This window comes from Planococcus citri, chromosome 3, assembly GCF_950023065.1.
Source record: "Planococcus citri chromosome 3, ihPlaCitr1.1, whole genome shotgun sequence".
NCBI classification, from domain to species: domain Eukaryota; kingdom Metazoa; phylum Arthropoda; class Insecta; order Hemiptera; family Pseudococcidae; genus Planococcus; species Planococcus citri.
Genome location: NC_088679.1, coordinates 59,990,172 through 60,013,142, shown reverse-complemented (window position 1 = coordinate 60,013,142; position 22,971 = coordinate 59,990,172). Strand labels below are relative to the sequence as shown.

General features: G+C 34.8%; 2 protein-coding genes across 4 annotated transcripts in view; one reads left to right on the top strand and one right to left on the bottom strand.

Moving 5' to 3' along the window:
- Positions 1–2,173: 2,173 nt before the first annotated feature.
- On the bottom strand, positions 2,174–5,562 carry Taz (tafazzin, phospholipid-lysophospholipid transacylase). Its single transcript, XM_065358623.1, has 4 exons — positions 5,217–5,562; positions 4,926–5,054; positions 4,673–4,821; positions 2,174–4,599 (listed from the first exon to the last, which is right to left on the bottom strand). Exons 1-4 carry the CDS (start codon positions 5,338–5,340, stop codon positions 4,204–4,206), a joined length of 798 nt encoding a protein of 265 aa, XP_065214695.1. The 5' UTR covers positions 5,341–5,562; the 3' UTR covers positions 2,174–4,203.
- A 187-nt stretch (positions 5,563–5,749) lies between these two features.
- LOC135841590 (protein prickle-like) overlaps positions 5,750–22,971 on the top strand; it is a 511,819-nt gene continuing 494,597 nt past the window's right edge. The window contains exon 1 of one of the 3 annotated variants that reach the window (XM_065358611.1): positions 5,750–6,360. The gene's annotated coding sequence lies outside the window, so the exon portion shown is untranslated. Of the gene's footprint in view, positions 6,361–8,085; positions 8,107–22,971 lie in introns of those variants that run through there. The other 2 variants (XM_065358614.1, XM_065358612.1) reach the window with 2 other exon arrangements.

Below are 22,971 nucleotides of genomic sequence, written 5' to 3'. Positions count from 1 at the left end.
GCTTTTGAAAACCCTTATTTTTCTCTACTCAACATCGCTTCATTCATCTTTCTAGCTCTTTCCCCTTAGAAATAAAAGCCACCGGGAACTACTATTGTGCCATACTGAATTAGGACTATTTGAATTAGGGATCCAGTCAATGGGTTGTGACTCCCCCTCCCCACCCACTCGTTTAATTCATTCCTACGATCTGGTACTAATTTACGGTTGATTTGCGTAAAATTGTACTCTTCTTTGTAGGTAATTGAAAAAAAATCCAGACATACCTACCTGTAGTAATGCTAGACTTTTGAAAATGAAAAAAAATATTCATCTTTGAAATTTTTACTTGCACTTGCACTAACCAAGTATAACTTATATTTACGTATTAAGAACTTGAGAGAAAATTACTAAATTGTTGGGAGACTTGACAGGAACACAGATGACCTTGAGAAGTCAGACAGACGAGTCAATGACCTCAAGAGACTAGACAAGTCGACGGATGACCTTGAGAAGCCAGACAGATGGGTCAATGACCTTAAGAGGCAAGACAGGAAGACTTTGGGAAGCCAGAAATACGAGTTGATGACTTCAAGAGGATTGACAGACGACCTTGAAAGGCCGAATCGACGGGTGAATGACCTTTAGAGGCCAGACAGAAAGATACACGACCTTGAGATGATGGACAGATGTGTCAATGACCTAAAAAGACGAGTAGACAAGAAGACAGACGACTTTGAAAAGCCATACAGACGGGTCAATGACCTCAAGAGGCAAGACAGGAAGACAGACCACCTTGGGAAGCCAGAAATATCAAATATGGGTTGATGACTTCAAGAGGACAGACAGACCACCTTGAAAGACCGAATCTACGGGTGAATGACCTTTAGAGACCGCACAGAAAAATATACGATCTTGAGATGCTGGACAGATGGGTCAATGACCTGAAAAGACTATTGTACAAGAAGACAGACAACTCTGAGAAGCCACACGGACGAGTCAATGACCTCAAGAAGCTAGACAGACAGACAGACAAATAACCTTGGGAAGCCAGCCCGACAGGTCAATGAACTCTAGATAACAGACAAGAAGATAGACGACCTTGAGAAACCATATAGACGAGTTAATGACCTCGAGATCGGAGACAGACGACCGTTAGAGGCTAGACTGGTGGGTCAGTGACCTTAAGAAATTGGGCAAACGAGTCAATGACCTTAGGTGGCCAGACAGGCAGACAAACGACCTTGGGAACCCATACAGACAGATCAATGATCTCAAGAGAATAGACAGACAGACAACCTTGAGAGGCCGAATTGACGGGTGAATGACCTTCAGAGGCCAGACAGTCAAGTTTATTTACTTATTGAAGCCATCCTTAAATGACTTGAGGAATTAAAATCTCTCATCTGCATCTGAAGAGTGTCCTAATTCCTAAATATGCCTTTTGCGAATTCCGATTTCTCTTCAAGTAAACAGGGATATCTCTGGTGGAAATCATGTCTCCCTGAAAAAGACAAGATCTTTTCAAAAAGGTTTTATAGGTAAGTCATTTAGTTTCGAAAAATTGGAGAGGAGCGAAAAGATAGAACTTAGTTTTGTTTCGTAGGTGGATTTTTTCAATTTATGAAGAATTTTATTTTTGCAAGGTTTCAAAAAAATTAATACGAATGCTGACGAAAAGCTTTCAAGCGCATATTTAACTTAATGTTTCTCCCTGAGGAACATGTCAAAAGCGAAGTCTTTTTGTTAATTTTAATTTTGGCAATTATCACTGCTTACCTGGGGAGGGGGTAAATAGATAAATTGAGCGAATGAAGTATGGAAATACGACCACTGAAATTCCAAAATTTATTGACTTGTATTCCTAATATAATTGTATTCGACATTTAACCGGTTTCAATATAGTTATTGAGAAAATTGCTTCAACCAATCAACCATTCATAGACATGGCAATTAGCTGGAAAACCCAGCAAAGTAGTAAACTCGTTTTCATATTTTAATTTGAAAAAAAAACAACGAACAGATCACATTAGCCTTGAATTTAGTCAATTCTGCTCAATATTTGATCCCAGTTTCATTTTTTCAAAGGAAGAAGATGATTAACGTCACTGCTCGCAAAATTTTACTCGTTCTTCATCTGAATCCAGACACTAAAATTCTACTCACACCTCACTAAAGTAGGAAAAAAATGAAATTAAGCTCGAAAACACGATTTATTCAATTTATTTATACCATTTAAAAATTTTTTTCAACGTAATTACTATCCAATTAAATATTACTTCGATCTCGTGCGTGTAACTTCGTCCAACGACAATTTACAACCTATATAAACGCAGGTAGAGGTACGTCGAAGAGAAAAACAACTACATTGTAAATGCTTTATGAGCACACTTTCCATATTCATTAAGTATAAATACTTAATACACAATCAATATAGACGGGGTAGGTATTTACAATACTAAATATATTTCATAAACGTAATTTGGCATAAGAAGAACGAAGAAAGAAAAAAAATTATGTTTTGTGCGATATCACGCGTCTTCGCGCGCGTTGCCAACTTGGTAACTATTTCGTTTGATGATAAAAATTTGTCTATAAATACGTTTAAAATAGTATAATAAACAAGAGCACGACAGCTAACTCCTTACAACCCTTACATAAAAATACTTTAATAATAATTTATCCTAAATAACGAAATACAAACAATAGAAACACACACAAAAAAAAACTTATTGAAATTTAATACCCTGGTAAGATTTAACAATGGTTCGCAGTAACAATTCGTCGTCTACTGACGATTGTAGCAAATCTTGTATGGAATTTATACGTGATTGGGAAACATGGTACACTTACATTTCCCAACGCACCGTTAAAGTGGAAAATTACACTGGAATTAAGTCGTTTCTTAGATAAATTACGATGGTATAATTCTTTTGTGTAGTTGAAAGCAATTGTGATGTATTTTTCGAAGCGAAATTAGATATCGACGATGATCAAAAAAACGAAATTTCTACGCAACTGTGTGGATAACTGCGCAGCAATCACAGAAATTACGTATATATTATTAATTATTTTACAGTCGATACGTTCGGTTGAAAGTTGCAAATTTGATATTCTGTATTTTAGCTCAAAATTTCGAAAGTTAAGTAAATATTTGAACACATTATATAAAGTGAAAATATTGCTAAATACGAATCATTCATACGAAATCAAGGCGAGTTAAAAACAATACGTACGTATAAAGAAAATGCACCGTGGTAGAAATTACTCGTATTTTAAATACGTATGCACTTCGTTCAATGTCGATTGATTAGGAAAATTATGAATTATGATAGCAGCTTTGTCTATAAGCCTCAGCTGTCGGAATAATCTGATTCTATTAAGTTGAACTTGACCGTTATTATGACGTTAACAACGAAGGAAAAAAAATAACTAAAATTAACGAAATAACGGAAACAGAAAAATTACTCGTTAAGAACCATTCATTATATCGTTAAAATAACGACTTCGTAAGAGTTAATTTTAAACTTATAAACATCGACGATCGTGTATTCAAGACGAGTGATAATTATTTATTTTTTGTCGCAGGTTTTTTCGTATTTGAACGTGTTGAAAAATCAAAAGAATCCGAACAGTTTGAAAATAAAATAATAAAATACTAATAACACCTTATTAAACAATAATAACAATTCAACAACAACAACTGCAAGTTTTTTTTCTTCACATATCAACGTACTAAGTACCCAATCATTTCACTGAAAATTTGTTTAAAAATACCCTTCGCGTTTCGCTTTTATTTACCTAACCCTTAACCAATATTTTTATAAATTATCCTACAGAATTTTTTTTTTGTTAATTTTTCACATTTTTAAATGCAAATTATGCTAACCAGTCTTTGATTTCATAACTCTTAAGCATAAAGAGAAAATTATTCAATAAGAGATTAAAATTTCGAAAGAAAACAAAAAGATTCTATCAAGCGATAACGTGGGAAAGCATTTAGGAAATGAACTACAAGAATTTTTCAACGATCGCTAATACCATAGAATTGCACCATCGGTTTTTTAATTTTTTGTTTTTGTTTTTTTTTTTGTTTAAATACTAGAACAAAAATTGGATTATAATTCACTGACCAATCTTCTCCGCAGTGTAGAAATAACTATATAAGATTCAATCGTTCGACGAATACGTAAATTTACCGCCGATACGCGGTTGGTTTCTTCGTCAAGAGTTATGATTCTTGTGTAATTCTTCGGTGGCCTCTTTTAACTTGTACAATTCGTTTTGAATCCGGTCGGTGATGACTTTTCTGGCCGTTTCGTCAGATACTTTGTCTTCTTTCAGTTTTAAAAGGATATCTTTTAAATCGATCGGATCGCCGACGTTGATTGTTACTTTTTTACCAGTTCTTAAATAATATGGCGGGTAGTTGGGAAGTATTTCTTCCATTCCGACATGCCAGATCGGTATTACAATGGGTATTACAGGACATTCGTAAATTATACGACCTATACCCCATTTCAAACGTAGAAATTCTTTCGTCATATTGACTTTACCCTCGGGAAACACGTGTAGCCATTCTCCTCTGGCTAATAGCTCTACACAATAATCGACAGCTTCCTGAAATTAAAACGAGAATTAGTACATGTACGAAGAAGGGTTACAGGAAGGTATACGCTACGATCGAACTTACTTGAAATACTCCTTTGCCTCGTACGACTGGAATACATTGTCCTGACATGAAGAAATACGAGTGAAAGCTATTCGTAAAGCAGATATCATGGGCGGTTAGAGACCATCTCAATCTTCTATTACATAACAAGGTACGCCATTTCAACATGACTGCGGTAAATGAAAATAATCACGTCAGTGTCATCATATGTACGTAATAATATCATAGTGATTCGTGATTAGGACAGCATTCATCGACTCAACAACATACTCACCCCATATTCCAGGATCGTCGAAACACGAATGATGATTCGAAACTGTAATCAAAGGTACTGATAGAGGTCTTTTTTGCAACGCATGATGTAAAGGCTCTGTATTATAGATCTTCGGTTTGTTTAAAAATCCTGCGAGAAAAATTACAACACGATTAGAATGGGCAGTTTCATGATTTCAAATCACTACATAGGTAGTGATGTAAGAGTTGTATAATGTGTAAGTTTAGATGAAACGTAAGCAGGTCATTGAATTACGCCATCGTTGGGTGAGTGAAAAGATAGAATACTTACTAATGAATAATTTACTAAGACATCCGACAGCGGTCACCGTTATAGAGCTGCAAATTCTCCATAAAAACCTTGGTATAGTTGGTTTACGTAAGGCTGGAATGATCCAGTCTATATTGTAATCCATTTTACACGTCAAAAGCAAGGAATCGAAGAGAAACGTCTGACACCCGACAGTTCACAGCATGATTGTTTCACTAGATTATTCATTTAACCGCGGAATAATTCAACTGTTTTTTGACAAGTAGCACATTTCAGTAGCTTACGAAAAGTACATTGTGGTTTTTTTTTCAAAACTTCGTTAACCTTATCAATTCAGTTCTCTGTGATATGGCCGCAATCGCGAATAGCACAGATTGTAATATGATAGAACTTTTGAAGGACGACTGATGTAGTTTACTTGGTACTCGCTAGGATCGCTATTGATGTTACGAATCAAAATGATCGCGAGTAGGAGGAGAAATGTGGAGGGGATTCAATGGAACGTGCTTAGATTTCTACACCATCTACACGTGATTTTCGATGGAATAATTTATGAAGGTGAGAGCAAGATATAATTTCATGGAATTAATAATTAAAACAAAGGTGACATCAATTTCGATACAATGCAACTTGCTACAAAAACAACGAAGGCGGAGAACAAATCAAATTGTCAATTTTTTTCATAAGAAAACGATCATCGTCGCAGCAAGCAGTAAATCCTCGATTCTGATTCGCCAGTTTACTCGAACAAGTGCCAAGGGGGAGGAGTTGACTCGCAACTAGTCTTCATCAGATTACTTGTTGCTTGTCGAATCTTGCATTTTCGCGGTCCGGTTAGTTTTTGTATTCGAGCCGACTTTTGTCGTTGTGATTGTGTTTGTGTGCGGTGGTTAAGAATTTTAATGCGTAAATTCGTGAAATAAAAACGTGGTTCGGTTCGTCTGGCTTTTGAATTTTTCACTTTTTTTCTTGTTCGCGTATTGAAATTTTCGTTTGTGAAGTGTGTACTTATTACTCTGTAGTGTTTGGTGAACTCGTGTACTTGAATTTTGGTACAGTGTTTTGTTATTCGGTTCCCGGCTTGTGTCTGTTCGCCGAAAAAACGTGGTGAAATTGTGGTGTTTTTGTTAATATTGGTTTTCCACGATCATGAAGTAATTAAAAGGTACGTGTAAATTGTCTCTAAACTTATCGTAAGAATTAAATGTAGATTAGAATAGAATATTCGACGCGAAGCCATGATGGTTGAACCACGAGGCGCGAAAATTTTGGCTTCTGTGTTACGTTTGCTAAAATGGGAAACCCAAAAAGGCGTGCACGTTTTGAAGTGAAAATGTGTTTGAGAATGATGTGTTTCGTACGATCGAGTATTTTTGAGCTAATAGTCCGCCATGTGACAATAGTACCTACAGTATTAATTGCACCCTCCCGCCGATCCACTAAGGAAACTTTTTTCTTACAAGGGGAGCGCGAAATACCTTGAACTGGACAAAGCATAGATCGCAAGAGCATCAAGCATGCATTTAATTTAATCGCTATCTAAAATTCAATGGGGGGGGGGGGTTCGCAGAATGAAGGCCTTACTAAAATCAAGCCCAGCTCAGCTCATGTTTTTCTGACTTTTTCTGACGCAATCGCTTTGAACCTCCTGCATGATCGTAGGAAATTTTCCCTTCATCAGAAACAGAATGTGCTGGAAGGAGACGAATTGATGATGGGAGAAACACTTCGTATGTCTCCCCCCGCCCCTTCAACATTATGACCACAATAGCTTTCCTCGAATACGATCTCTCTAATCATGGTTTTTATCTAAGTCAGAGAGGCAAAAAGTAATTTTTAAAATCATTTTTTTTCACATCAGCTCATTTGTGGGTCGGGGTGATTTACTGATTTTTCAGAAAATTAAAAATTTTGAGTTGTTTTCGATCTACTTTTGTTTCCCATCCCAATCCCGAACGAATTTCAATCTACGAACCAACAACGTCTTCATTGTAGAAAATTCCATCCATTTTATTTTATCCACCTTCTCTATCTCTATGCAGTACAAGTCGAGTATTGTGGAGTTGTTGAGTTTGGAAAGAAAATCGAATTGTTACGAAATGGCAAAATTTTACAAGTCGTATTCTGAACGCTTGTAATGGTTAGTATTTGTAAGCATTTTAGGTGAGGTGCGTGTAAATGCGTGGTAGGATTGAATACTATGCACTACAGGGTGCCCAGAAATATCGAGTACCCCTAAAAAAGTTTTCTACTAAAATACTTTGGTTGGTCACAGTGAATGATAATAATGATAGCACATGATTGGTTGTTGGACTGGAGAGATAACATTCCACGAATCATATGCATCTATGTATTTCACGTTGCCAACCTATATTTTTAATGAAAAACTTTCTTTGGGGTACTCGATATTTCTGGGCACCCTGTATGCAGTTGGATAAATCGTCGTCGTCTCATATTCGCAGTCAGTTGTTATCTTATCTCTGGTTTTTCCTCGAACTGGCCTTTGTTATCTTGCAGGATTCGTTGCAAAACGTAGTTTGATGCAATTTGCCTTCTCATTCTATCTCGAAATTGGTTCCTTACTTTACATGTGAGATAAGAACATAGAACAGTTCGATTATCGGTTCGGTGAATAAAATGACGTGCAAACTTTTTCGTGTTTTCGACAATTCGACGTTGCCCATATTGGCCATATTTGGAGCCCTGCTACTCAACTTCAATGTCGACAACGTTTTTGGTTTTTCGGATTTTTTCAGTGCTTTTATTTTAATTTATTACAAAATGTCAATTTTATCGATTCGTGCGCGATTTTTCGTGTGTTGGAATATTTTCTGTAAGATGGTCCCAGATGTGATTACCACAGCCACGATTTTTTTTTGGAAATGTGTGGTCTAATTTTGAACCAAATTTGGTAAGATTTTTGATATTTGAACTAGAGTGAAGCGTTGTGCAATTTTCAGTTCTGTGAGTCAATTGATTTTCATAGAATTTTTGGCAATAATGTGCATTCTGATGAATGCATTCATTTGCGATCACTTCTGATTGGTTTTTATACAATTTTGGGTGGACTTTTGAAATAAGTATTTTGACATATTTTTTGAGATTTTCCAAATTAAAAGCAATTTTTCCCCCGTTTTTCTGGAAATTTACCATCTTGAACAGGTTTTTTTCTACAGATTTTGAATTGTGGTTTCAACAATTCAATTTCGTTGAGTGAATGTTTAAACGAGAAAAAAATCTTCGACTTGAAATTTTCATGAAAATTGTGATCAACTGTTCAACGCACAAGAATAATTTTGATGTCGAATATTTTTTTTTGTTGAAAATTAGTTTCAGTTTGTTTGAATTTTTTCCGAGAACCCGATAAGTATTTCGAAGATATTCTAAACATTTTTTGGATACTTTTTTCCAGCATTTATGTACATTTTTTTTTCTTCAGAGAACCCGAGATTATTTTAAAGAGATTCTAAACATTTTTAGAATACTTTTTTCCAACATTTTTGTAAACATTTTTCATTTTTTTTCAGAGGTTCTCATTTTGAATAAGTACGTTTTTCCGCCCCCTCTTTCCCCAAAAATCTTGAGATGTGATATAATTTTTCCTGTGAAGAAATGATTTATAATTAGGTGGAATTTTGTACGAGTTGTTGAATATGAATGGAACAGTTCGATTTCGAACAAGTGAATTCTGAGTTTTGTTTAATTTTTCGAATAACGATTCATTAGTTGGGGAGCCCGCATAAGAATCTATTGCACCCCCCCCCCTTACAGTGGGACAGCTGAGCTATAGCTGGCCAACATTATGATTCCTGTCAGAAAGGGAGTTTTCGAAGGCGCTGAATCCGATTTTGCTGATATTTTTACCCTCAGATGAAATGGGGTCCAAGGGGGGGGGGGATAAACTCAAAATTTTGAACATTTTTGAGTGAGGTATCAAAATCTAGAATATTGTTGAAATATTCTTTATAATTTTTGGTTTATAGGTCATCTGATGGGAAACTTTATGTAGAACAACTTTTGTAGAGCCCATTTTTGGGCTAGGACTGCAATTTGGGAAGGTATGGGTGAAGAACCCTGTAAAGTTTCATTTTGGGGGCTAAAATCCACATTTAGGGGACAGGTTAGAACTCCACGGATTCGTGTTCAGGGTACTAAAATAGACCAGTATACCAAAATTCATCTGGGAGAACTTTTTTTTTGAAGGGGGTGCCTAGGGAACATTTCTAGCCCTTCAAAAAATGACAGGTCAGCCGAAATCGCAGATTTTGCGTTCCAACATAGGACTTGCACGAAATTTTTTGAACCGTTCAAAGGTAGATCGTAAAATTAGGCAAACGAGTTTTGGTGAATTTTTGAAAATCAAATTTAGGTTGAAAATTAGGGAAAAAATCAAAATTCTGCAGAATTGACCAAGAAAGCCTAAATTTGGGATATACCCTATTTTTGACATGCCAAATCGATTAGTAGAAACAGTTTTAAACCGTTTTGAGCAGTTTTGGAGCCTCCAGCAGATTTTTGAAACTCGAAATTCCCACAAAGGTTCATAAAATGGAGTTGGTAAACCGAAATTTACCCTGCGAACTAATTTCAATACACCACGAAGTCAACTGCAGGTGGATTTTAAGTCGTTTTGGAGCCTCCAGCGACTTTTTGAAAGGTTATATGGCGTTTTTTGGAAAATCGAAATTTCCAAAAAGTAGCTGGAAGCTTCAAAACTATTTGAAACCACCATGCAGTCGACTTCATATCATATTTAAATTGACTTGAGAAGTAAATTTCAGCTTGCTAACTCCATTTTGATGAAATGTTGTGGGAATTTCAAGTTTCTAAAATCTGGTGGAGATTTCAGTCATTTTCAAACGGTCGCTGGAGGCTCCAGTAATTTTCAAAAGGTCGCTGGAGGCTCCAGTAATTTTCAAAAAGTCACTGGATGCTCTAAAATTACTCGAACCCACCTGAAGTCGTCTTCAGAGGGTGTTAAAATTGGAGATGCTGAGCAAATTTCGGCTTTCCATCCCCGTTTGATGATTGGTTTACGAGGTACTCGTTTCTTGAGCGGAGGATCATCTTCTTCGTCAGATTTTGAAATTTTAAGGAAGTTTCAAGTTTCAAAAATGTACTGGAGGCTCCAAAACTGCTCAAAACGGTTTGAAACTGTTTCCAATCGATTTGGCATGCCGAAAACAGGATGTATCCCAAATTTAAGCTTTCTTGGTCAATTTGGTATAATTTTGATTTTTTTTCACCTTATTTTTGGCTCAAATTTGATTAAGTATCAAAAATTCACCAAAAATCGAAAAAGGCACTTTAGCACTTGAAATTTTGACAGGTCATGAATTTTTGCCTGATCTTACGATCTACGTTTGTACAGTTTGAAAAATGTCGTGCAAGTCCTATGTGATTTCGGCTGACCTGTCAATACATTTTTTACTTGTTTTGATTTTGAGAAGTTACATTAAACTATAATAAAACTTCAAACTTGACAAAAGTTCAACTTCTGAAAATTTTGAGAAACTTGAAAAAACTACTCAAAATCTTTTTCAAAGATAATTATGGACAATTTTGAAAGAAGCTTTTTTATTCGGTTTAAAATAAATTATAAAATCCTTTTCAAAGATAATTATGGACAATTTTGAAAGAAGCTTTTTTATTCGGCTTAAAATAATTATAAAATCCTTGGTCAGAACTTTCAAATAAGTTATGTCAATCGGTGCACCTGCATTTTCAACTTTTAGATTGGATACGTGTCAGATGAACTCTGATATCAGAAGGGTCCCCACTTCCCAGTACAAACGTTCTCAAATTTTTTCAATTATTTTGTATATGAACCCCCTCCCCCTCCTCCTTCTCACATTCTCAGTCTTATGCGTCGGCGAAAATTTTATTTCGTGCAAACATTTTGAAAACATAGTAGGTATATTATCCTAGAACATTTATCATTTCCCAATTTTTAGTACTTTTCGAGTCGATTACTCCCCCCTTCCCCACGCAGTAGACTTCGAATGATGCTTTTTTTTTCTTGCTTCAGCTGTCGAAATGCCCAACTTTGTCGTAGTGGAAAAGTGAAATTTTCCATGATTGGCTTGTACCTACTACCTACAGTATGCGAGGCATGGTTATGAATTAGATGTATTCTTGTATATATATATTTTTTTTCTTAAATGGTGTTCTTCTGTTTTTACGAAAGGAAGGGAGTGGACGGATGATAGATAAATTAGCAATTTCGGCAGACATTCTGAAAGATTGTTTTCAGTCTCGTAATCAGACTTTTTGATTAGTGTGCATGTCTGTATAGCAATTCGATGTAATAGGTATGACTTTTTGCCTGATACGATATGAATAATATGAGATGCGTTACATTCTATTCTTTCTTGGCAACTAAAAAGTACCTACAAACGTTTCATGGGTAACCAAGGAGTGGTCTAGTTTGTTAGCCTTGGTCGTTGGCCATTTAAATTAAAATCACGTACGTAAGTAAACATATCATAGGTACGTACATTTTCAAATGTAAAATTCGTTCAACAATCGTCAAATCGAGAATTGACTATAAATAAAAATGCAAGGTTATATAAGCCAGTCACACAAATACATACTGTGTGGATGTGGAATCCAATTTCAAATACGTATGTTCACCCCTTTCAATTTTACCTGCTCTACGTACTGAATATGACTAGGAAATCGTTAATTTTTCAAAAAAGATAAGCTCTCTTACAAATTACATAGGCATAATAGGCAACTTGACTGCTTTAATAGCACTTATGTAAATATGCAATTACTCGTGCTGTGGACTGTGTATAAAGAAGATACCAGACCTTTACCGAAGGAAAACTTATAATCACTTAATCTACAACTAAAATGTAATAAACATGAGAAATCTTTTCCATCATGAATTCAATTAGACTATGGCATAGAGCCAAATGTAATTATACGGACACCTTCTCCTCCCCTTACATCATCGAAAAACTCAATCAATACCTACATAAATGAATTTTTATTTCAAAACAAAAATCGATTAGTTTTAAAAACGATATAATTATGTATTAGAAAGTTCAAATTAGTTCGATATTTAAAAGAATTTAATCTCGACGAAAGTGTGAAACGTGAACGAAGATAAAACTTGGCTTTGTCTTTTGTACTCGTATAGTTTTAATTTTCGAGACCTAAATCAATGACAATAGCTTATTTAGTATTATAGATGATACGACCATGTTCGTCGTTCATCAAGATTGAAAGTTGTTATTCGTTTTACAATATCTCGGCTGTGTGGCTAACAAATAGAAGTGTTTGTAGTTGATATACCATCTTGATTTACCTTTAAGGTGACGATGATATTAACGAAGCTTCAAATAGCCATGATCTTTATCCATCTCTTATGAAGTTTATATGAACGTGTGTTTTTCAATATTCAGTCATTCACTTACCTACCTAGTACATAGTATCTATACAGAGACTTGTTTTGTAATGGAAGATCCAAATAACGTAAGACAGTGATATTATTGCAGCGATTCAATGAGAACATCCTTAAGTAGGTACTAGGTTGATATGTTCTCACTGAATTGAGAAAAAAGAATCTTCGATCTTGGATTCTCTATCATCTTATTGGAATCTTAGATTTAGATCACATTTCATAGAGAAATGAAAGTTGAGCTTAAATGGATCTGTTAAAAAAGTGTATTCGAAACACGATTTTGTAATGAAAATTTCTCAAACCCATTTTGTTTTACAATATTTTCACTCGAATCTGCATGTTAGGTTTCAATTTTCACTGCATATTGCATATCGTGCATTTATTCTTCTATTCCCGACCGTGATGACGATTCGATTCGAAGTATTCAGCGTAATGATAACCCTCCCCCCTCGCCCTTCAACCATTTTTTCGTTATAACCGAGTAATTTAGCAATTATTTTTTCTGAAATGGAAAAGAAATTCGTCGTACGAGATGGAGAAGATAAAAGCTCGAAATTCTTTTCGTATTCCATTTTGCGGGAGGTGAGGCAATTTCAATACAACAAAGTAAAAGAATTATGCAATCTATGGTATTGATCAATGCAAATGTACTCGTTTAATTTCATTAAAATCCCTATACAAGAGATGTTGTTATCGAAAGGAAACAAAATACCGCGTTTCGATTCATTTCCATATTTTTTCATACGTCCTTTATAGAACATCGTCGAACATCTCAAGTCATTTTTCGCAGTCGATTAATTATCAATGTTTCACTAATGTTATCTACCTATCTGAAACTACAGGGTGTTCCAACTAGGTGACATCTGTCTGTTTTAAAGTCATTTGAGTGGGCGAAATTTTTTTTTTAGAAAATTTATGAATTGGACCCAGTTACTTATTATACATTTTTTGGACCTCAGAATCGGATAAATTATAATTGAAGTGGTCTGAAATTTTGCCAATATTTACTCTCTTTCCTGCCCCCTTCACTTCTAGTGACAGTTCAAGGTTTCAAGATTTAGAAAGAACGTGATCTCGATAAATGCATTTTTAACTGTTCAGTACCCAGGACCTTATACAAGTGATCTTGGATTTCGGTAGTAATTACCTACGTCGATGCAGAATCTCAAAAATCATCTTTTTAAACTGGGCTATTTTCCTCAAACGAGGTTGGGTACGAGGTGAAGCAGATTTTCAACCCATAATGAAGGTTTTCCCTGAAGTTAGTCAAAATTCTCCGACATTTTTTTAATATTTCGCCATCAACAATACTGGTGGTGACGAATTGAAATTGAAAATAAAAAACACCCGTTTCGAACATGTAGAGCAAGTTTAGGAATTATTCCTGATGAAGTGATCAACCCTATGCATTTTTCATTTCGGAAATTTGGATACACTTTTTGACCGGCCAAATCCCATTGTTATTAAATTTTAAAATCGGAGATTCGGATGTACACCGATCAATTTATTAAAAATGCTAAACATGAAATTTTTCAGCAACCCTTCATCCCTCTCCCTTCCTACCAGTGTCTCAATAAAAGCAAAGCAAGAAACGTGACAAAAATATTTCTTGAAAAAAAAAGTTTGTAAGTAATGATTCTTTTCAAGTTTTGGAACCAAATTTCAGCTTTTTGTACTTTGAATAAAAATTGAAAATTTTCCACTTTGAAAAAATTATAAATTTCGAAAGAAGAAAGGAAATTAAACCGGTATTTATCAACTTGAAAAAATCTCAAATTTTCAGATTATTAGAGCAGTTTCAGCACAATTTTTGCTTGGTGAAGTCAAATTTTGAAAAAACTTCGAAATGAACTACCCTGGTAATTGGGTATTTTTTACTTCATATGTTGAAAAAAATATTGATTGAGCTAAAATTAGGTTCACTGACGGTGGCAAACACTTCTCCAAACCAAATTTCGATCTGCCAAAATCGTTTTTCTATTTTTGGTGAATTTTTAAAATTAATCTCTTCCAAGTATGTTGAGTAAATCGCGAGATGAGAGTATGAAACTCGAGTTATATGCCAAATAACGAGCCCTTTCTATCCCTTCCAGAACGACATCGGACCATTTTCGAGTCGATCTGGAGCCTCCAGTTTCTACCTACTGAAACCACTTGAAAAGGAGTCGATGTGGAATGTGGATTTTCATAACGTGGCTTGAAATTTGAAATTTTTATGCAACGAAGTAGATTACAAGGATTTTTAGAGGATTCTGGCACGTTGAAAAAAAAGTAAGGTTTTATCAAAAGATCTGAGATTGGCCCAGATCCAGCAGTCGACTTCTCACAATGTTGAACTCCTTGGAGAAAAATTAATTTTTTCTGGAAGCACTAGCAATAAAAGAAATGTGGTCAGGTTGCCCCTTTGCCTTTTTTGGTCAAATTCAAAAGAATATGCATCTGAACTTCCTCTTTTGACAAAATATTCTTCTTTTTGATGAAAAAAATTCTTCACTTTTTGATCACCTTTTTCTCATCCCCTTGAAAAATCATCAAGATTATGAAAATAATTGATGAAGTTGCCATCGTGCCTTCGTGGCAGACGTTTGACCGGACACCCTGTATTTGAAAAAATAAATGATCGTATAGGCGATAATGAGACATCGAAGTAATCGATAAAAACCGAATTCGATGAAAAATAGACTACGATAACGTCACATCGAAGTTGAAATTTTTCAACACTATTTTTTCTTCGCTACCTTAGCCTTATAGCCGCTGGTTAAAGGCGGTAAAATTTCAAAAACGTTATAATGAATCCATTATGCAAATAATGGTGTTTTTTCCACATGCTTTGCGACGACCAAAGTTGCTGCGTTTAAGTGCTTCCATGTACTAAATGGCACTCGATGTAAAAGCGGAAAATAAATAGTTTTGACGTTAGGTTTGCCAGTACGCTTGATTAAATTACACCTCTATAAACACGATCGAGCCGCCGCCGAACTCCGAACTACTTAATCATCTTTCAATTTTAATCACGGCGAGTTACGCTGGCAAGAAATTTTATCCAGTCTTCCAAGTTCCAGTCGTATTTCGGAAAGATTTTCCTTTCCAGTATCCCCGGCCAGAGGTATCGTGTCCATATCTTGTATGTAAGATGGTTTTTTAAATCCGTTTGTAAACTTTCGAGTATCGTGTATGAGATATCAAAATAGCAGATCTCGAGCCGCTCGGAAGCTACTTGCGGAGAGAATCGGAGATGATATTCGACGCGAGTAATTTTCCAATTATAAATATCGCGTGTTTGGCAAGTTTATCGATGTGGCGGCGGCTTAGCAATTTATATAGAATTATGCTAAGGTGTACATATTTTAATGCCTGAGCAATCGCACAGCAACGTAGAGATAACACTATATACACGTGTAATCAGGAACTTCATTTGCTATATCTTACTATTAGTCAAGTGGTCGGATATCTTCATACTACCAGTCCAAGCATAGCACACGAATGCTGTGCACTGTGCATGGCCAATGTGCTCGATGCTGTCTCACAATAAACGCCGGTATTTATTTCTCGGTCACGATTTTCGTGATTTTCAACACCCTTTTAAATATTTAAAACTTTTCCCCTCTGTTTTCCTGTCTCTCGTAAGTAGTATTGAATCCAAAATGAAAATAATGTTACAGTGTGTGAAAAGGAAGTCTTTTTTTTTTCTTTACCTTATGGTTTTCTTACGTTAGCTCTCCTGATTTTACTTATTCTTTTATCCTGTATTGTAAATTTAATTGCGCCTCGAGATGTTTCTTTCATACGTGTACGAGTACTTGGTACCTTACCTGTGTAACTACCTCCTTTGAAAACGCGAGTTTTTTATTTTATTTTTATTTTTATTTTCCCTTCTCTTTTTGCTTTTGAAGATTAATTTCGTTTACATTATTCATTTAACGCGAGCTTTTATGTGTTGTTTGCACCGAGTTCATACTATGGTATTATTGGTATAATGTTTTTCGTTTTTCTTCATGATGCGTTTGTTTTTGTGCTATACGCGCCTTGCAAGAGATCTGTACAGAGACTGAGAGGTATATAAATCCAATTACCAGTGTTACTTGTGTACTACATGTAAAAGTTTTTGCCTGTGTATAGAGGTACATTGTTTGTTTGTATACTCGTTTATTTATACTGTGCATATAGAGAGAGACTCGACTCGAGAGTTGAGAGTAAAAAAACCTGCGCTTTTAAGCGTGTTGCATGCGAGTAATTGTTTTTTTATCGTGATTACGTTCTATAAACGGTACCTGTGTACTGAACATTTACTAAGGTCCATTTTGTATAATAGTATAGAATATTGGTAATGTATGAGAGTATTTTATGTTTTTCTAGAGGATAGGATATGGGTAGGTAGAGGTACTATGATCTTGAATGAATGGATTTTCTTTTTAGAAAATACGTATTTGAATTCACTCGCTCTTAATTGTTTCAACTTTTTTGAGAAAATTATTGAAATGAACAAATTTTGTAGCTAAATTTAGCCACACAGAGAGGTATACTAAATGTCTCGAAATTTGATCAAAAATCACTGGTAATTTACAGCGAAATAATCAAAAGTTTTCAAGTGGACTATAATGATATGAAAAAAATTTTTCCAAAAAATTGAGAGATTGTTTTTTTTTAAGCAGGGCTCGTATTTGTTACTTTTTGTTATTTTTGTAAAATTTTGGTTGCTTAAGTTTCTCTTGAAAAAATGTTCAAAAATTTCAATTATTGTTCAAATCTCTCTCTCTATTTCTTGGCGAAAATTGTCGTATTTTTGGGGGAAAAAAATTCTAAAAAATTTATCACTGTTTGTTCATAAACTGCCTAAAAGTTGCTTTTCTACAAAAATTTTGAAAAATCATCGCATTTTTGCCAATAATTGCCAAAAGGACCAACTTTCCGCGCGCCAAAAATTTAGTAAAATTCATGTTTTTTTTCACAGGATCTGAGTACTCTTGCCATGTACTTTGAATTGCGAAAATTTTCATTTTTCCCCATAAATTGCCAATGTCTCGCTTTTTTTGCTAAAAAAATTTCTCTATTTATTTTGCCAAAATTTGCTAAAAAGCGTTGCTTTTTGAAATTTTCATTGTCAGCGTTCAGCCAAACATAATAAAAAGTCTCGCTACTCGTATTTACCACAGTTGCCATGAAATTTTGTTTTTTACTAAAAATTTTCTAAAAAATGACAGTTTTCTGCAAAAAAAAAAAAAAAAAACGGAAAAGTTTTGACTTTTTTTTCAAAAATTTCTGAAAAATCTTGCTTTTTACATTCTGTGACAAAAATTGCCAAAATGTATTAATTTTTCGCTTGTACTCGTATTTGTCAGAAAGTTTGGCTTTTTGCTAAAATTGCCAAATGTTTGGCACACGTTTTATAAGTTTTTTGGTTGCTTTTTCAGACTTTATCGGTTACCAAAGTTGTTTTTTCTTTTTTTTTTGGAAAAATTGAGTACCAGCTGTGAAAATAATTTCTAAATCAATGAAATGAGTATCGAAAAGAAATGACAACTGCCCATTAACATCTACCTTTTCATTTTTTGAAAAATTTGTACCTTGAAAATTAGTGTTGAATACCTATCCCTTTTCTCATCATTAATGAAAGTTGGCCACTAGGCCCCAAAACGTAATGATGAGATGATGACTAAAAAGACTGAAATGAAATATTTTCTGAGTTGTAGCTGCATAACTGAAAATTTATTTTTTCATCCATATGAGCAATTTATGAGGTATACATATTTTCAAAAACTCGAAGCCTCGTAGGACATGAGAAAATAAAATTCCCTTAATCAAATTATAATTTTGCAATTTGATAAAAAAAAAAAATCATTTCCATTTATTTTCCGAAAATAAAATTCCCTTAATCAAATTATAATTTTGCAATTTGATAAAAAAAAAATCATTTCCATTTATTTGCCGAACTATTTTTTGAAAACTTTTGCACTTTTCGCTCTGGTTAATTCGTTTCTCTCAGAAAATTGAAATTTGTACACCTAGTTCGAATCTGAAAAATGTTGAGATGGGGCCAAAAAAGTAAATTTCTCACATCGAGATGAATTTTTTTTTTTTATTACTCGAATCGTAATTTTCCATACTTTTGCTCTCTTTTTGCTTTGAGTTGATTTAGTAATTCCTAAAATGTTATCCAAGTGAAAAATTTTCAAAATTGATTTTCCTGCACGAGAAGTTCAACATTGTGAGAAGTAGGCTACCGAATTTGGGCTGATCGCAGACCATTTATTAGAAGCTGACTTCTTTTTTCAACGTGCCAGATTTTCTACATTTTTTGAATTTTTTTTCTGATCCGCCTCAGATTAATATTTTTACTGGTGTCTGGTTCCAATTTCAACAAGATTTGGAAATTTAAGTGGAACAAATTTCAAGTTTCTTACTACCAAAATTTAAGTTTGATTGATTTTTCGGGTTTTGGGGAATTTTCAAAAACTTGAAAATGGTCATTTGTGACGCGGCCAGCGATACCATACCATATGTCGGAAAACTTTTTTTTGAGATAATCGCGTTTTCATGGAAAAAGTCAGAAAATATCAAAAAACATTTTTTTGTCGATTCATATACTATGAAGCCTATACTTTGGAATGGGTGTACCCACCGATCTCAAACACGTCGTTTTAGTGGTGAAAAACCGGTTTTACAAAAGTGCTTTTCATAAAAAAAATGTCAAAAAGAAAAAAAAATATTATGATGTAAAACCATTAAAAGATGAAGAAAATCAAAAAAAAAAAATACTGTTCACTTTTTTTTAAAAATGTTACAAAAATAACCAAAACTTTCAAAAACGTTTTTCTCAGAATTTTGGTTTCTGAATTTCAAAAAATACGCAACTTTGAAATTTTGCAAATTTGTCAGATTTTAATATTTTGAAAATCTGTTTGCACCATTGAAAAGAGGAAGAAAAACACTACCAGAAACCACAATAAAACGAAAAAAATTTTTGCCGACATATGGTATGGTATCGCTGGTCGCGTCACATTTTATGAAATTAAGGTAAATTGTTTTTCAATCATCGGAGAAAATGAGTGGTCAGCAATCTCTTGAAATGAATTTCAGGGTTCTTCAGTTGAGTTTATGCTTTTAGCAAAATTCAAGCTTTTCTCGACCATTTTCGAACTCATTTCGAACATTGTGCACTTGAGGAAGTGATGATTCCTCCCTCCTCACCTCTTTCCCAAAAAATTACTAATTTTTCAATTTTTGAAGAATTTTCAAAATTTTCATAAATTTTTCATCGAAAATGTGACTTTAATCTCTTCAAATAAATTTCGTCGTTCCCAATTGATTTGATTTGAAGCTTTCAGTTGAATTTCAGAGGTTTCTCGTCATTTTCGAATTGATTACGAACTTTGTGAAAATGAAATTGACACCCCCCCTCCCCTCGTCAATGAAGGAAGTCTAGCCTTTTTTTGTTTGAAAATTTGGCAGGAAGTTGGACGACATGAAAATTCAATAATTTTCTCCATTACTTCTATGAGAAAATTACAAACGCTCGAAGTAAGTACATATCTATTTTTGGTCAAATTTCATTTCTGTGTTAACCTGTACCCTTTCTTCCTATTCTTCCTGATAACAGTTGGAAAGTCATGGTATATGCTGATAGGTTGCACTTGCATTCATTTCTGAACACAAGACGTGTTGAATCTTTCTTCATACTTCATTCCTTACATCGCGTCGCATACAGACAAGTGAAAAGGGCAAAAGAATGAGCCAGGAAAGCGAACCGGGGGAAAAAAAACTACCGAAGAATTCTTTTACGCTCGAACCGATACAATCGTCACTGTGTTCGTATTAATGTAATCAGATAACGAAGCAAATAGTACCGTTGCCAACTTGTTCCAGTATCCGCCCATCGTTTATACGATCTTTGATAATGCGCTAATTATACGAAGTCCAGCTGTAAAAACTATAAATCGTACAGAAAATTATATTTCAAAATATGTATATTCCGCGAGACAGACTGAGGTAAAATATACCGATTTTTTCGCCCCTCTGTGCGTATGTTAATATGATTACTTTATGTATTTGTATTATACGTACGTGGGTCTACAGAGGTACGATATACAACAAGCAGTATAAGGTACAGGTACGATTGAAAAAAAAAAAGACCAAGTCTGGTACCGCCTCGACCGTAGCTCAAAGGATATAACAGTTTCGATAAAATACGAACTATGCGGACAGACCCCCTCGAGCATACTTTTCACCACCTCGCTCACATCGGCGCTGTCGTTTCCTTCTTTTGCTGCGCCGCGGTGTAACTTCATTAAGACGCTTCGTTTCTCAGTTTAATTAGTAATTATCCTCGCCTTCTTACGGATTTCCGTAAGTTTAAACTATTTTCTTAGACCTTCTCCACCCTGTACCCGCCATCGCCACCCCGGTGCTGGTTTTCCTTACGGGTACTAACAATATTGAACAGCTGCCCTTGTGCGCTTCGTTGGTGAACTTAGTTTTGTGGAAATTTCGTAATCTGAATCCGGCCAACGGGATGAAAAATGAATCGTTAACCCGAGTCGGGCATTTTTCATTTTCTCTGATAAACCACGTCGAAATTTTCTAAGGTCGGAATTGGCTGACGAGGCGCGAATAAATTTTCAAACTGAGCGAATCCTTTTTAATTAAGACGTCGGTCGCGATGCTGAGACGATATGAAAAATTATGTATCTCGGAATTCGGGCTCGTGATTTATGAATTTTGATTTCGAAATGGAATTCGCGGGGAGATGGTGTTTATGGAGGGCTACCATCAGCTGTTGGAGAAAAGTCAATTTTTTCATATCTAACTGTGTCAAAAAACTTTCAAAAAATTGAGAATTCCGTTCAAAAAATTTAATTTTATTGATAAATTTAATTAAAGTTTCCAATTCTTCAGAATAAAAATTTTCCAATTTTTTTTCGGTTCTGGTTCATTTTAAACTTTTACAGTATTTGACTAAGTATTCATTTTGTTTTTTTCGATTTTGGAATGGAATGTATAGCTCTGATTTTGAGCTTATGGATTATTTTGGAAAAATTTTAAATCAATTTTTAATGCAATTTTGAGTATTTTTACAATATATTTTTGGACACGAAGAAGACGACAGAATTTTTAAATGGGTACATTTGTCGGCCTCAAATAGACTTCCGTATGACTTCTTGACGATAATTTCCATTTCGATGAATTTTCTCGCGATTTAAAAAAAAATCATCACACCTCCTAACCCAAAATATTATGCGAGTAATTATTCAAAATATCCAACCAAGTGCCTACAACGTAGGTAAACGAATCGTACAAATACCTGAAAAAAAAATTATCCGCGTTATTAACCCGAACACAGCGGAATGTTAATTAGTCTACAAAGGAACCGTACTAGTAAATTAGGTAATACACTCTTTATAGCCTTAGCTTTTATATTCGTGTAACAATGGCCAGTTAGAGAAAGAACAAGTGCGATATTTTCGTTTTAATATTCAAACCGTATTGTCGTAGGTTGTACCAGGAGTGATTTACGTGGGAGTCGGGTTACCGAGTGTGGATTTACGAGTACGTAAATTTTATACATTATGCTGTTGCATTATATAAATCGTCAGCACAGCACAGAGATATGTACACCACGACCCCGTATCATGTACGCGAGCGAATGGTGCGCGGGGTCTGTATTTTAGTTCGGATAAAGCCAGTTTTTTTTTTCGGTTTGGGTTTTATATCTCTTCTTCAGACGTCGTTTAGGTATAGGTTAGGTACTACAGGTACTGGTAGAGATACGAGAAATAGCACGCTCTCAGACCCATAGATATACGTAGAAAGATGTTTTGTTTGATGTCGGAATTATACTGGACGCGTGTTGTATGTTTTACTATCATCCTCCAGGTGCTAGCTAAAGTCGACTTGATGCTGTACAGGTGGAAATACAAATATAATGGTTGATTGAGTTAATCGCTCTAAAGAAAACTTATTGGTAATCGGGAAATTACACCTTTGGTTTGGTTGTCTATAAGGTTTTCAACTTTTCTGTTTGTTTGCAGAGGTATGATTCATAATCCTGTCGAGGTGTTGACTTTTTAGTAAAAATGTTGAGGGTAGAAGAGAATCGTATTTTTTGAGGATTACTCAACATTGAAAAGTAATAACATAATCCTAAACTGTCACTTATGGAATTATTACTTCATCCTTAGAATACATGTAATCGTAATGTCCCAGTTGGGATCAGTGAGCCAACATCGATCCTGTTTCATACCTGATCTTTTCTATAACCATGTTATAAACCTTCTTTGGATTTGGAGGAAATGTGGTTTTCTATCGATTGGGAGAGAAAATCTGAAATATTGGACGTTATGACTTGTTTGCTTTTTGGGAACCTCTCAGCCA

Coding starts and splice junctions, on each gene's coding strand:
- Taz (XM_065358623.1), bottom strand. CDS start 5,340: ATGGATTACAATATAGACTGGATCATTCCAGCCTTACGTAAACCAACT. Junction 5,055..5,216: donor TCTTAGTAAATTATTCATTA/GTAAGTATTCTA, acceptor TTTTTCTCGCAG/GATTTTTAAACAAACCGAAG. Junction 4,600..4,672: donor GAGGCAAAGGAGTATTTCAA/GTAAGTTCGATC, acceptor TTTTAATTTCAG/GAAGCTGTCGATTATTGTGT.